General features: G+C 41.2%; 1 protein-coding gene across 3 annotated transcripts in view; it reads right to left on the minus strand.

Moving 5' to 3' along the window:
- LOC115214883 (DBH-like monooxygenase protein 1) overlaps positions 1 to 15,000 on the minus strand; it is a 125,610-nt gene that overhangs the window by 32,809 nt on the left and 77,801 nt on the right. For all 3 annotated transcript variants that reach the window (XM_029783914.2, XM_036505626.1, XM_036505625.1), the window contains exons 3-5: positions 14,659 to 14,817; positions 11,575 to 11,658; positions 9,170 to 9,352 (exon numbers count right to left, since the gene is read on the minus strand). In XM_029783914.2, coding sequence (XP_029639774.1) covers positions 9,170 to 9,352; positions 11,575 to 11,658; positions 14,659 to 14,817 — 426 coding nt within the window. The remainder of the gene's footprint in view (positions 1 to 9,169; positions 9,353 to 11,574; positions 11,659 to 14,658; positions 14,818 to 15,000) is intronic.

Here is a 15,000-nt window from a genome sequence, read left to right on the forward strand (position 1 = left end):
TCCCTCTCCCTCTCTCTTTTCCGGTAACACACCCATCTCTCTCCTCTCTCTCTCACACACACGTACACACACAGCAACACACACCCCTCCCTCTCCCTATCTCTCTTTCAGGTAACACACCCATCACTCTCTCTCTCAGACACACGTACACACACAGCAACACACACTCTCCCTCCCCTCTCTTTCTCTTTCCGGGAACACACCCATCTCTCTCTCTCTCTCTCTCTCACACACACGTAACACACAGCAACACACACTCCTTTCTCTCCCTCTCTTTCTTTCGGGTAACACACTCATCTCTCTCTCTCTCTCTCCACCACACACGTACACACACAGCAAACACACACTCACTCCCTCTCCCTCTCTCTCTTTCCGATAACACACCCACCTCTCCTCTCACTCTCCACCAACGTACACACACAGCAAACACACACTCCTCCCTCTCCCTCTCCTTTTTTCGATAACACACCATCTCTCTCTCTCTTCACACACACCCACGTACACACACAGCAAAACACCCCTTTTCCCTCTCCCTCTCTCTCTTTCCGGTAACACACCCATCTCTCTCTCTCTCTCTCACACACACACGTACACACACAGCAACACACACACCTTCCTCTCCCTCTCTCTCTTTCCGTTAACACACCCCTCTCTCTCTCTCTCACACACACACGTACACACACAGCAACACACACTCCACCCTCCCCCTCTCTCTCTCTTTCCGGTAACACCCCCTTCACTCTCTCTCTCTCTCTCACACACACGTACACACACAGCAACACACACTCCTCCCTCTCCCTCTCTCTCTTTCCGGTAACACACCCATCTCTCTCTCTCTCTCTCACACCACGTAACACACAGCAACCACACTCCTCCCTCTCCCTCTCTCTCTTTCCGGTAACACACCCATCTCTCTCTCTCTCTCTCACACACACACTTACACACTCAGCAACACACACTCCTCCCTCTCCCTCTCTCTCTTTCCGATAACACACCCATCTCTCTCTCTCTCTCTCTCACACACGTACACACACACAGCAACACACACTCCTCCCTCTCCCTCTCTCTCTTTCCGGTAACACACCATCTCTCTCTCTTTCTCTCACACACACGTACACACGCAGCAACACACACTCCTCCCTCTCTCTCTCTCTCTTTCCGGTGACACACCCATCTCTCTCTCTCTCTTTCTCCCACACGTACACACACAGCAACACACACTTCTCCCTCTCCCTCTCTCTCTTTCCGGTAACACACCCATCTTTCTCTCAGTCTCTCTCTCACACATACGTACACACACTGCAACACACGCTCCTCCCTCTCCCTCTCTCTCTCTTTCCGATAACACACCCATCTCTCTCTCACTCTCTCTCTCACACACATGTACACATACAGCAACACACTCCTTCCTCTCCCTCTCTTTCTTTCCGGTAACACACCCATCTCTCTCTCTCTCTCTCTCTCACACACACGTACACACACAGCAACACACACTCCTCCCTCTCCCTGTCTCTCTTTCCGGTAACACACCAATCTCTCTCTCTCTCTCTCTCTCACACACGTACACACACAGCAACACACACTCCTCCCTCTCTCTCTCTCTTTTTCCGGTAACACACCCATCTCTCTCTCTCTCTCACACACACGTACACACACAGCAACACACACTCCTTCCTCTCCCTCTCTCTCTTTCCGTTAACACACCCCTCTCTCTCTCTCTCACACACACACGTACACACACAGCAACACACACTCCACCCTCCCCCTCTCTCTCTCTTTCCGGTAACACCCCCTTCACTCTCTCTCTCTCTCTCTCACACACGTACACACACAGCAACACACACTCCTCCCTCTCCCTCTCTCTCTTTCCGGTAACACACCCATCTCTCTCTCTCTCTCTCTCTCACACACACGTACACACACAGCAACCCACACTCCTCCCTCTCCCTCTCTCTCTCTTTCCGGTAACACACCCATCTCTCTCTCTCTCTCACACACACACGTACACACACAGCAACACACACTCCTCCCTCTCCCTCTCTCTCTTTCCGGTAACACACCCATCTCTCTCTCTCTCTCTCACACACACTTACACACTCAGCAACACACACTCCTCCCTCTCCCTCTCTCTCTTTCCGATAACACACCCATCTCTCTCTCTCTCTCTCTCACACACGTACACACACAGCAACACACACTCCTCCCTCTCCCTCTCTCTCTTTCCGGTAACACACCATCTCTCTCTCTTTCTCTCACACACACGTACACACGCAGCAACACACACTCCTCCCTCTCTCTCTCTCTCTTTCCGGTGACACACCCATCTCTCTCTCTCTCTTTCTCCCACACGTACACACACAGCAACACACACTTCTCCCTCTCCCTCTCTCTCTTTCCGGTAACACACCCATCTCTCTCTCAGTCTCTCTCTCACACATACGTACACACACAGCAACACACGCTCCTCCCTCTCCCTCTCTCTCTCTTTCCGATAACACACCCATCTCTCTCTCACTCTCTCTCTCACACACATGTACACATACAGCAACACACACTCCTTCCTCTCCCTCTCTCTCTTTCCGGTAACACACCCATCTCTCTCTCTCTCTCTCTCTCACACACACGTACACACACAGCAACACACACTCCTCCCTCTCCCTGTCTCTCTTTCCGGTAACACACCAATCTCTCTCTCTCTCTCTTCTCTCACACACGTACACACACAGCAACACACACTCCTCCCTCTCCCTCTCTCTCTTTCCGATAACACACCCATCTCTCTCTCACTCTCTCTCTCACACACACGTACACACACAGCAACACACACTCCTTCCTCTCCCTCTCTCTCTTTCCGGTAACACACCAATCTCTCTCTCTCTCTCTCTCTCACACACGTACACACACAGCAACACACACTCCTCCCTCTCTCTCTCTCTTTTTCCGGTAACACACCCATCTCTCTCTTCTCTCTCTCTCTCACACACGTACACACACAGCAACACACACTCCTCCCTCTCCCTCTCTCTCTTTCCGGTAACACACCCATCTCTCTCTCTCTCTCTCTCACACACACGTACACACACAGCAACACACACTCCTCCCTCTCTCTCTCTCTCTTTCCGGTAACACACCCATCTCTCTCTCTCTCTCTCACACGTACACACACAGCAACACACACTCCTCCCTCTCCCTCTCTCTCTTTCCGATAACACACCCATCTCTCTCTCTCTCTCTCACACACGTACACACACAGCAACACACACTCCTCCCTCTCCCTCTCTCTGTCTTTCCGGTAACACACACATCTCTCTCTCTCTCACACACATACGTACACGCACAGCAACACACACTCCTCCCTCTCCCTCTCTCTCTTTCCGATAACACACCTATCTCTCTCTCTCTCTCTCTCTCTCTCTCTCTCAATCACTCAATCACTCAAAAAATATGCGAGGAGAAATAAATTTTTAAAAAATGTACCCTGTGTGTGTGGAGTCAGTGATCACCAACCGGAAGAGGATTCGCACGAAAGGGGCCGGGGAAAATGTGATCAAGCGTCGTCTGGGAATCCTGAGGGAGCTAGCTGCCGATTATGTCCTGAAACTGCATATGGTGTTCATGCCTCGGAAGAGAATAAGGCGAACGTTCTAAACAGAATGAAAAAGAATTGGTTGGAAACAGTAGAGGATGTTCCGGGTGAGACGGCAGCGGTTTGTCGGTTGGAGGGCACAGCACTAAGAAGGCTGCACAATATCTTTTTGGCTAGGATTGTCGACCCCGTTGTCACCAGAGCGAGCGTTCAGAGGATAATGGGGAACTGTAACAGGTGCCACTCGATTGATTCATGTAAATGAAGAATGGAAGAGGCTGGCCATTGATGTGACACACTATAGGGGAAAGATGTACCATTCAATGGCCGACTGCGGTCCGGGGCGAATGGCTATATGGAGAGAAATCAGGGCGGAGCCTTCTGCCGAAGTTACAGAGGTGCTGGATGCAGTGTTTTTGAAAATGGGTCCTGTAGACGAGCTATTGATGAGAGAGATGCTTGGAAGATGGAGCACAAGATGCTTTTTCAGAGCTGCATACCTGCTAGGTAGAAATGAGATTGTTGAACAGCACCACTGTACGATTAAAGCCATGGCTGAGAGGGGACGAATCTCCCCTATGGAAGCACTCTTCTGGTATAACATGACGCCTAAGGTAGGGCAAGCCGAAGTGTCTGTCTCGCACAAGGCCATATTCTGATACAAATGGAGACACCCAAGCGTAGCCCCGAGACCCTACGGAGATCTCTGAGGAACGTCCCTCCCCCAGATAGATGGATGATTGCGAGACAGAACAGGGAGCAGTGATCATTAGATAAGGAGGCGTATGGTGGAAAGAAGACTGGAAGCGATGAGAGATGATGTCACGTCAGCGAGTATGAAGAAAAGTTTTTCCTTGCGTACTTGGCGACGCGAGCAGCGACAGACACCAGTGGTTAACAGAGAGAGGTTGTGTGAACACGGATGAAGAATTGATCAATCTGCCGGCGGTACATGATTGCAAGTAGAGGTATTTACGAGCCTTTAAACCAGTTTCAGCATCTTCCTATGTGTGATGCTCATGTAGGGGTAACACATGTCCACTAAACGGCTGCTACAATACCGAAATCGTCGTATACGAAGCAGAGGTAGCAACAATAGGATCAAATGGGCTGCAAAACGTGCGAAATTACGTATACCGACCACAAGCCCTCCTTCAATATCACGGTGAGACGTAACATCACAAACATTGCCAACCTTGTATGGTCGTTGAAACAAAGCACCACCGAGTACTGACAAAGTGGAAGATTTTAGAGAAATGAAAAGCATACTTTAGTAGCAGCAGGAAGTACGATCATGCATGGCTGAGAAAAGAAGAGCATTATTAAAGAGCTCACTGCACCCAGGCATCCGCCTAAACGGCAGAAGTGAAATTTTTAATCCCTTCCCACACGAAAGGAAGTACATCCTATCATACATGTGTGCCTCATCATGATTAAAATCATCAGTCCCCCAACTTCGACCCGCCTAAAATCTATACCTGAGAATCCAGCAAAGAGTTTGATCGGAACATACTCAAACGCACTCACAAACACATAAACCCTAACACGGTGGATCTACCCAGTAGACCCTTTCCACCACTCCCAATAATCTTTCACGATTATTGTACCCCTACGTACACCCCCTCCATACATAAATGTCCCAAAGAATTTAAGAAACGGTTTTAACAAAAACATAAAAGGCAAAATCACAATAAGGAACACAGATGTGTATGCAACCATTGGGCACCCCCGCCCCTGAAAACACTGCACATATAATACCTCTACACGCATTCCATTTCTACAAGAACATCAACCATAAAACATACATATATTTCCAATACGCAGTTTTCCAGAAAACTCTTGTCACCTTGCAACAGCTCCAGATATGGTATTTTGGTACCAAGTGGGCATAACTCTTGTTCAGTTGGTTTTATCTCTTTTTGAAGCTACCACAAAGCGGATGCGTCTGTTCGCCTCTAACAATAAACAGTTGCCATATTTCATTCCATAACTGCCATCTCTGAAGAGCGCAAGGTTACATAATCTGACTGTTACCTAACACTCCGTTGAACCCCTAGTTCGGTAGCAACCGGTAAGATCGGCTGCAATGGATGTATAATACTGCACACTTCGAATAACATACCCACTCTGCATTTTCTTCCTGATTTCCTGACTTATCGAATCTGAGAGGGCTATACATACATATATAGATACATACATAGATATCTACATGCATATATATATATATATATATATATATATATATATATATATATATATACTTTGGAAGGGAGGACGCTCTGAAACTCCCATACTCTCTTCCTTCTGGAGAAATTCTCATGGCATCCAATAACATCAGAGACCTGGGAGTAACAGTGGACAACAACATAAGCTGGGCTACACATATAAGCAGCAAAGTTGACATGGCCCGCAGAATGTGTTCCTGGATTCTCAGAACCTTCCAGTCGAGAGATTCCCACGCTATTATCCTTCTCTTCTCCACTTTTGCCCGACCCCACCTTGAATACTGCTGTCCACTGTGGTCTCCTACACAAAACAAAATATGAGAATTGAAGCTCCCAAAGGTCAATCACAAAAAAGATAGATGGCATGTCAGACCTTGACTACTGGGGTAGACTAGAGAAGCTGAAATTGTATTCACTCCAACGACGCCGTGAACGCTACATTATCTGTATGATGTGGAAAATATTCCATCAGCACTGTCCGAATGATGTTGACATCACCTTCAAAATGCATCCAAGGCTTGGACCACGTGCCATCCGTCCACAACAAAAATCTAAATCGCATCACATAACGACAATACGGCACAACTATTTCACCTCAATTGGACTCGCTCTCTTCAACATTACACCAGGACACGTCAAAAAAGAAACTGACCACACAAAATTCAAGAAGTCTTTGGACAAATTCCTTCAAACAGTACCGGACAAACCACCCACACCCGGATATGTCTCCGCAAACAATAACTCTCTGCTCGAATGGGCCTTGGTGCCCAAATCCTGAACTGAAAGACTTCGCCAGGTGGTGCTATTAAGTTAGACATGGCCTGGGCCAATACTGGCCAAAAACCTTTCTAAGTTATTCTAAGTTATATATAATATAATATATATATAATATATATATATATATATATATATTATATATATATATATATTATATTGAGGGTACTACTATTCGTAGATACCAACACGCTAAGAGGGACCAATGCGGTCAAAACTACTAAAAATAAACAAAATTTTACCGAATGCAAAACTTCAAAACACATCATTTTAAAAAAGAATTCAGTTACATACCACATGTGATTTCGCAATTAAATGCAGAATATGCATTTCTATGTTCATCAGTGCAACAAACTCAAGAAATATAATAGAAAAACATATTACAAGCTCGATAGCCAACCGTAGAATTCGTCGTAGCATGTCCGAATGTTTATCTTTACATATCTATGAAAATGGCGGGCTTATTCGCAATGCATTTCGGTAACAAATTGTCTATTCGGAATAAAAATTCAGTATTGAACTATTCCGGTGGAAAATATAAATTAACAATTGAGGATAAAATCTATAAAAGAAATTATCAGTAGTCAGCGTGAAAAACCGAATACATTCGGACATGCTACGACGAATTCTACGGTTGGCTATCGAGCTTGTAATATTATGTTTTTCTATTATATTTCTTGAGTTTGTTGGCGTCATTCGAAGGCTAAAACAATGCGAACGCATTGTGACCAGCGATGTGTAGCAACATCTGATGGTCTGGTCGGCCACATGATAGTGATATATATATATATATATATATATATATATATATATATATATATATTATATATATATATTAATAGTTATCGCCAAGCTAATATGGTAGTCCATAAATATAAGACTAAAGCTGCCGCTGATTAGCTCCAAGAGGCCATCACCTCTAGCTAGCTATATGACACACGAATCTGTGTCCATTATAACCTTCGAACAGGGGAGGTCAGCCGCTTCCCCTTGCTGGTCAGACATCTGCAGACATGTTTCAGGGTATTTGCCCTTTATCAATGTAGAGTAGCTAGACATATATATAGTGTTGTTATTATTCTTTAGTACCAGTAAAAAGTTATCATTTATCATTTACCAAAAATACAAAACCAACTTTTTATTTTCTCTCCCTCTATCTCTCTCTCTCTATCTATATATCTCTCAAGGTTTCTCTCGTATTATTTCTCTCTCCCTCAATTTATCTATCTATAATATGTCTGTCTGTCTGTCTGTTTATGTGTCTGTCTATCTGTCTATGTGTCTGTGTGCTTGTCAGTCTGTCTATCCATCATTCATATACAGATATACACACATATACACATCACACAGACATATTCACATCACACATCACACAGACATATTCGCACACTCATGAAAGAGTAGATTTACTATAATGAGGAATTTGCATAGAATTCATCCCCATTTTCGTTGTTAGAAATATTCTCAAAGTGTCAAAAATTTTGAAGTATAAAATGGAAAGGACATTTCAACATATAAAGACACTAGGATCATCAGAACTTAATGTAAATTTGTCTACTTTCCGAAGAAGCTTAAAACCTCAAGTAAATGGTCCCTGTATCATTACAAATGCTCCAGCGGTGCACATGTACCTACCTTGGATCAAACATCTCCAAAATGCCTTAGCCAGATAAAAGTCGTACTTACAAACTAAATGTATTACACTACACTTGTGTAACGTATCACTTCAATGTTGTCGGGCAATATCAACAATATAGAAAAGTCACCACTAAAGTTACCCGAGTAACAACAAGGAATATTAACCTATTTAAAGAACTCACAAATTCAAGAAAATATATCTAGTATTCGTCTTGTGAAACCAGTGGTGTTTTATGGGGATAGGCGTCAGTTTGGATACAGGCAGTTATGTTAAGACTGCTGTTAGTGTTATCAACGGTATATCTATTTCTTTACTACCCACAAGGGGCTAAACACAGAGAGGACAAACAAAGACAGACAAACGGATTAAGTCGATGATATCGACTCCAGTGCGTGACTGGTACTTAATTTATCGACCCCGAAAGAATGAAAGGCAAAGTCGACCTCGGCGGAATTTGAACACAGAACGTAGTGGCAGATGAAATACTGCTAAGCATTTCGCCTGGCGTGCTAACATTTCTGCCACGGAGAAAATGTCTGCCTTAAACTTTAATTTTTTTTTCCTTACATCTCACTAACATAAACCTCTTTATTTATTTTTTTTATAATATCTTCGCCTTAATCATTACACAATTGAATTTAAGACAGCCAGTATTCTATCAAGTCGCATTCTATTTAACTGATTATCAAAGATTTATAGATATCCGACTTCATTTAAAAGAAGACTATCCGACTCCTCGACAAATATTCACTCACCATCCTGTTACAGTCACTGACCTGCAAATGCACTCTTTGCTGTGTATTTTATCAAGGTTACCACAGCATACTTTCGTCTAACTGCATACATTTTCTACTCCACAACCACTCGGACATTTCAACTTTGATCGAAGAAATTGGAACAGTACCAAAAGGATTTTTACAAATATTATGTTGTAATGTAACTTACCGAGCCTCCAATTGCCCATCCGAAAACAACTTCGATACAGTTGTTCCAGTCAATCGGCATATTTTCTGAATAGCATTTTCCATCATATTCATTATTATTTCCTTTCGTAGTGTTTCTGTAGCAGCCATATACTACGATATGGTGAACAAAAGCTTCATTTCCTTCTTGGATGTAAGGAGAAAACTGAAAGAAATTAAAATTTTTAATCTTGTAATTTTATTAATATTGATTTTTACAAAAGTGAACCCAGTTCTCTCGCATCCGAATTTTTGGTTAAAAAATACAAATTTTTCTAAGTTAAAGGCAGCTCTATTTTGTTGAAATAATATTTTTCTGTTTGTATTTCAAAAAGTTTCAATGGATTAAACAGATATTCTTTAAGGTCGAAACTTGCAATGGGAAGAATGTTTACATTTTCGGATGCTCAGGGAGAGTCAAAAAGAAAAGAAAACAAGTTGTGGCTAGTAAAGTTCTAAGATTTACTAAATATGGTCTTTTGTATGACTGCACAGGGAGAATGGTAGTGTTCTTAGAATAAAAAGGAGGATGATATTTACATTTTCGAATACTCAGGGAGAGAGGAAAGGATACGTTGTCGCACATTAGTTGTAGATATTAAAGATTTTTTTTCCTCTTGTATTTTAAGCTGACCGTTTGTGTGTTCGATAGCTGTAGGTATGTAAGGTCCCTAACTTCTTTTTTTGAGGGAGATTTAAAATATTTACAGGGAATTGTAGATATTCCAGTCTTTGGGAACAGTAGGAGGAAGAGCAGGTTCACCTTGTTGGATTTTTGAATTTCTGAATTTGTTTTTCTTTTGGAATTTTTCTTTTATTTTAAAAAGTTTTGCTGTGGTTTACAGTTTTTGTTGTTGTGCAATATGTATATATTAGTAGGTGCTTACTTCCATAATTTATTATCGTTGTGTTTTAAGTGTGTTGTTACAATAAAAGGCAGTTTTACATATTCTGATAGTCAATGAAGAAGGGACGACAAAATGTTCACGCCAAATTGGAGATATTTATGTTTCCAAATTTTTGTTAGGTGTTCGTTTGTATGTCCAAAGCTGTAGATATGTAAGTTCCTTAACTTATTTTGAGGGAAATTCAAATTACTCACAGAAAACAGTAGATCTTCCAGTTTTTTACAGTTGTTTTTTCAGTTGTCCTCCTGGGTTAACTGCTGACAGGTCAGAGCAGCGAAGAACACGTCCAGCCTCTGTCACGTCCAGCCGTCAGTAATTATTATTATTATTATTATTATTATTATTATTATTATTATCATCATCATTATCATTATTATTATTATTTCAGACCCATAACTCTGCTCAAAACAATTTGGTAAAGCTTCTTGCCCAGCGATTGGCGCTTGTCCTGCATAATGTAATCGTTAAAGTGAAAACCTATGTGATCTCGGTAGATCTATATACAACTTCCACCCACAATTCACCGTACAGCGGATCGGAATAGATCTGCCTTTGGGTGGGTGCTTAGAATGGCAAATGCATATCAAATGCATATCAAGTCATGTGCACACCAACAAGCTGTGTTGCTGGACCGATGGTGTAAGGAAAGCGTTCAGTGTCTGGTTCAGAGTAAACATCTAGGTGGGAAGGAACTAGGAAAGGATCGAGTGTCCGTTGGCCAATCTCATTCACAAATGAACTGAGAGGAAGGATAGAAGTGTTGATGGTGCACTACAGTCTGACCGTCGTAACTTGTCCCAAGGAACATTTTTTAGGAATGGAGCACATGCTTTTCCACTTGATATAGAAGAGAGAGGCGCCGCAAGTCAGCAAGTCCATCTGCTACAAGCACCCACACCATGGTGATCACAGAAACCCTTCCTTATGATACGCCAGTATGCTTTGAGTCTGATGCATCTACTGAAGTACATCGGTAACAGTACAATGGTAACGGTGACGAAGAAAATGCCGGTGAACTGGTGTGGTCGTCTTTGATGAGACACGTCTTCCTGCAGCTCGTCTCATTGACATGTTGCAATATAGGATGAAGCAGCGGACCTCGGCCTTCGGCATCTAGATTATTGCCACTGGAAACGGCCATCGACAAGAAAAGAACTCTACATTTCTATAGAGTATTAATTATATAAAGGGTTAGGTTGAAAACAAGATGATCTAATTTCGGCTGAAAAGTGTTTCATACGGGGTCTGGAGGCTCAGTGATGACCTAAGGTTAAAGAACAGCAGTATATGAAGGAGGTGATGTTAATGAAAGTTGTCAGTCATCTTAACTATATGATCGAGTGCTCAGCATTTATCAAATTAATGTTAGATCTTCATTAGCTGACATTTTAGAAGGGTTGTAAGAAGAGAAAGGAGGTGCAAGCAAATACATGGAACTTATCATGAAAATATCGAATAGGTAAAGAAACAAAATACATACCACAATAGCATGTACTTGCTCGTCAAGTTGTGGTGTTTCAAACGTTTTACACCAATAAGTAGTTTTTGACTTTGGAATTCGAGTCTGAAATCAATTTTAAAACAGTTATAATAAAATAATGATGAAAACAATTTAGGATCTTTGTAATGATTAAAATATATTCTCTTAGGCTTTTATTTCATTCATTTGACTGTGGCTATAGTGGAGCACCTCCTTAAAGGGTTTTTAGTCGAAGAAATCGACCCCAAAACTTATTCTTTGTAAGCCTAGTAATTATTCTATCGTTCTCTTTTGCCGAACAGCTAGCATACGGAAACGAAAACACACCAACATCGCCTGTCAAGCAATGGTGAGAGGGCAACCACAGACACAATGACCCACATGCATAAATACAAACACACACATATATATATATACGAAAGCCTTTTTTCAGTCTCCGTCTACTAGATCCACTCACAAAGCTTTTGTCGACCCGAAGCTGCAGTAGAAGACACTTGTGTAAAGTACCACAAAGTGGGACTGAACCCGGAACCATGTAGTTAAGAAGTAAGCTTCTTACCACATGGCCTACATATATATATAGGCGCAGGCGAAGCTGTATGGTGAAAAACGTGCTTCCGAACCACATGGTTCCGGATTCAGTCCCAATGCGTGGAACCTTGGGCAAGCGTCTTCTACTGCAGCGTCGGGGCTGACCAAAGCCTTGTGGGTGGATCTGGTAGGCGGAAACGGAAAGATGCTTGTTCTTTATATATATATATACACAAAACTTATAAACAAGGGCAAAAGAAAATTATTTCTATGCCAATATGCTGATAACAGACTTTTAAATCGTCAATTTCCACATATTATATACTCACTACAGAAATACGTTGTGCTTAAATCGAGGAAAGCTAGCCAACAGAAATTTTTAAAAAGATCCTTATTTCTATTTTGAATCATTTTCGGAATTAATCTCATAATAGATTTTTTCCTCTTCAGTAGAAATAAATGAAATCCTTACATGAGCACATGGAAAAAAAGCCGTAGCCAAATTCATGGGTACATATAAGTGCCCCAGATAAATCTAAATATAACATCCTTTGGTTAGCCTCAGCACACGTATTAAATTTTCTCCACCACAGCTTATACTGATTACCAGTCCTTATAACGAATGGTAATAATATATCTACTACTAATATAGAATGAAGTTTATTTACAGAAAAAATTTCATCAAAAAAGTGGCAGCATATTAAAACACCTTTAAAGGTTAAAATTATAAACAAGGGCAAAAGAAAATTATTTCTATGCCAATATGCTGATAACAGACTTATAAATCGTCAAATTCCACATATTATTATACTTTTGCTTTGGTTGTTTTTCCATTATCATTTTAAGAATCTGCACGACTTCATGTGAAAATATGTGTTTGTTTGTGTATGTGTGTATATGCGTGTATGTGTGTGCGTGCGTTCGTGGGTGTTAGTGTGTGCGTGTTTAAGTACATGTGATAATGTAACTATGTGTCTGCGTGTGTGTACTTCTTTAACTTGTTAGCTAGATTATAGATTTCAGAATTCGGCACAATAAAATTATGGGAAAGAAAAAAAATTCAAAGATAAAACAGGTAGTTTCATGCTTTCTGCAATATTGGGGCAGTATTAATCAACTGTTATATTTCATAATGCTTATTATGGAGTCCTCGCTGAAAAATACATAATTTAGTGTAAAATTTTTCCATAAATTTATCAAAAAAGTTCAACATCTAGAAGCAACTTTATATTAAGTGCTGGAACGTACAATTTCCTCTAAGTTAGACTGGCTTATTGTCCCAGCAGACAAAATGAAAAAAAAAGCGTTGCCGCACAGGGAGATGCGCTGTAATTTGTCTGTAGATTAGTGTTCAATGATTGATACCCACAATGAGTTTTGAATACAGAAACCACAAAATTGGAACCATAATGGATATGCTATGTTAACCTCCCCACACCAAAATTCTACTGTCTCCATTAGTTGATAGTACGAGTAAACAGGTGTAGATATATATTTCTATTATCGAAATAGTAACTGAATTTTAAAAAATAGCTATAGTCATTTGTTTTGTTTTTCTTTTAATTATTTGAGTTATGGTTTGTATGACAAAGAATATTTCCAATCTGACCTTACTCAAAAGTATTCTTTCTACCTAGGGTAGAAGGGCCGACTTGTGGGGGAGGGGGCAGTCTATTAGATCGATCCCAGTGCGCAACTGGTACTTAATTTAATGGCTGGAAAGGATGAAAGGCAAAGTCGACTTCGGTGGAATTTGAAATCAGAACGTAAAGACAGAAGAAATACCCATTTCTTTACTACTCACAAGGGGCTAAACACAGAGGGAAAAAACAAGAACATACAAAGAGATTAAGTCGATTACATCGACCCCAGTGCGTAACTGGTACTTATTTATCGACCTCGAAAGGATGAAAAGCACAGTTAACCTCGGCGGAATTTGAACTCAGAACGAAACGGCAGACGAAATACGACTACGCAAGTCGCACAGCGTGCTAACGTTTCTGCCAGCTCGCCGCCTTCTTCCTCAAAAATATTTTTCCAACCCTTGATATTTTAGAATCGACATCGATATATGACAGATGTATTTTTTCAAAACTGTAGGTATTAAAATGCAGGTTCGACTTTTACGGGGTTCGAAAGTAGATCACGCTTTGTTTTTATAGCTTTATCAGAGGCAAAAGGTCAGCACCTGAGGAAGAAATGAAGTTTTCGGAGACCGAGATCGAAAGGAACAGAGATGACTTCACAGAAGGAATTCAGGCACCTAATGGTGGCAATGTTACGGATGAAGTTTATCACCTAAGAGAGAAGAGGTTAAATAGTATTTTTTTAATTATTATTTAGCCTGTCAACTTTACTGATCTCCATTACGTTGGTCAAATTCACGTTTCGATTTTGTATTGTAAAAAGGATTACAAACAGATAAATAGAAAATGAATGAATGAATTAAAGATATTAAAAGGATTATGAATTCTTACTTCATTCATTCTGAAATAAAAGAATAAATAAATAAATTGATTAATTAAAAAAATTAAAAGGAATATAAATTCTTACATCATTCATTCTGAATTGTATAGCAAATGTATCGTTTGGCATTACTGGCTCAGGCAACTGTTCTTGAAGCAGATACAGACTTTTGACGCCATCCGGTTGCAAGTTGTCACTTACATTGTCTGTCTTACCGTAGCCCCACAGGACTCTCATTGTATTTTGCTACAAAAGAAAAGAAGAAAACTCATAATCCTCTTATTCCCTTCTACCTCTTCCACGTCATCACGATCATCATCATCCTCATCATCCTTCACTACTTCATCAAATTCAAAATCAATTTCATCAGGATCCGCACCATTATCATCAAAAGCAACAATATTCACGAGCGATATGAGACGTCTGCTC

The sequence above is a fragment of the Octopus sinensis genome, linkage group LG8, assembly GCF_006345805.1.
Source record: "Octopus sinensis linkage group LG8, ASM634580v1, whole genome shotgun sequence".
NCBI lineage: Eukaryota > Metazoa > Mollusca > Cephalopoda > Octopoda > Octopodidae > Octopus > Octopus sinensis.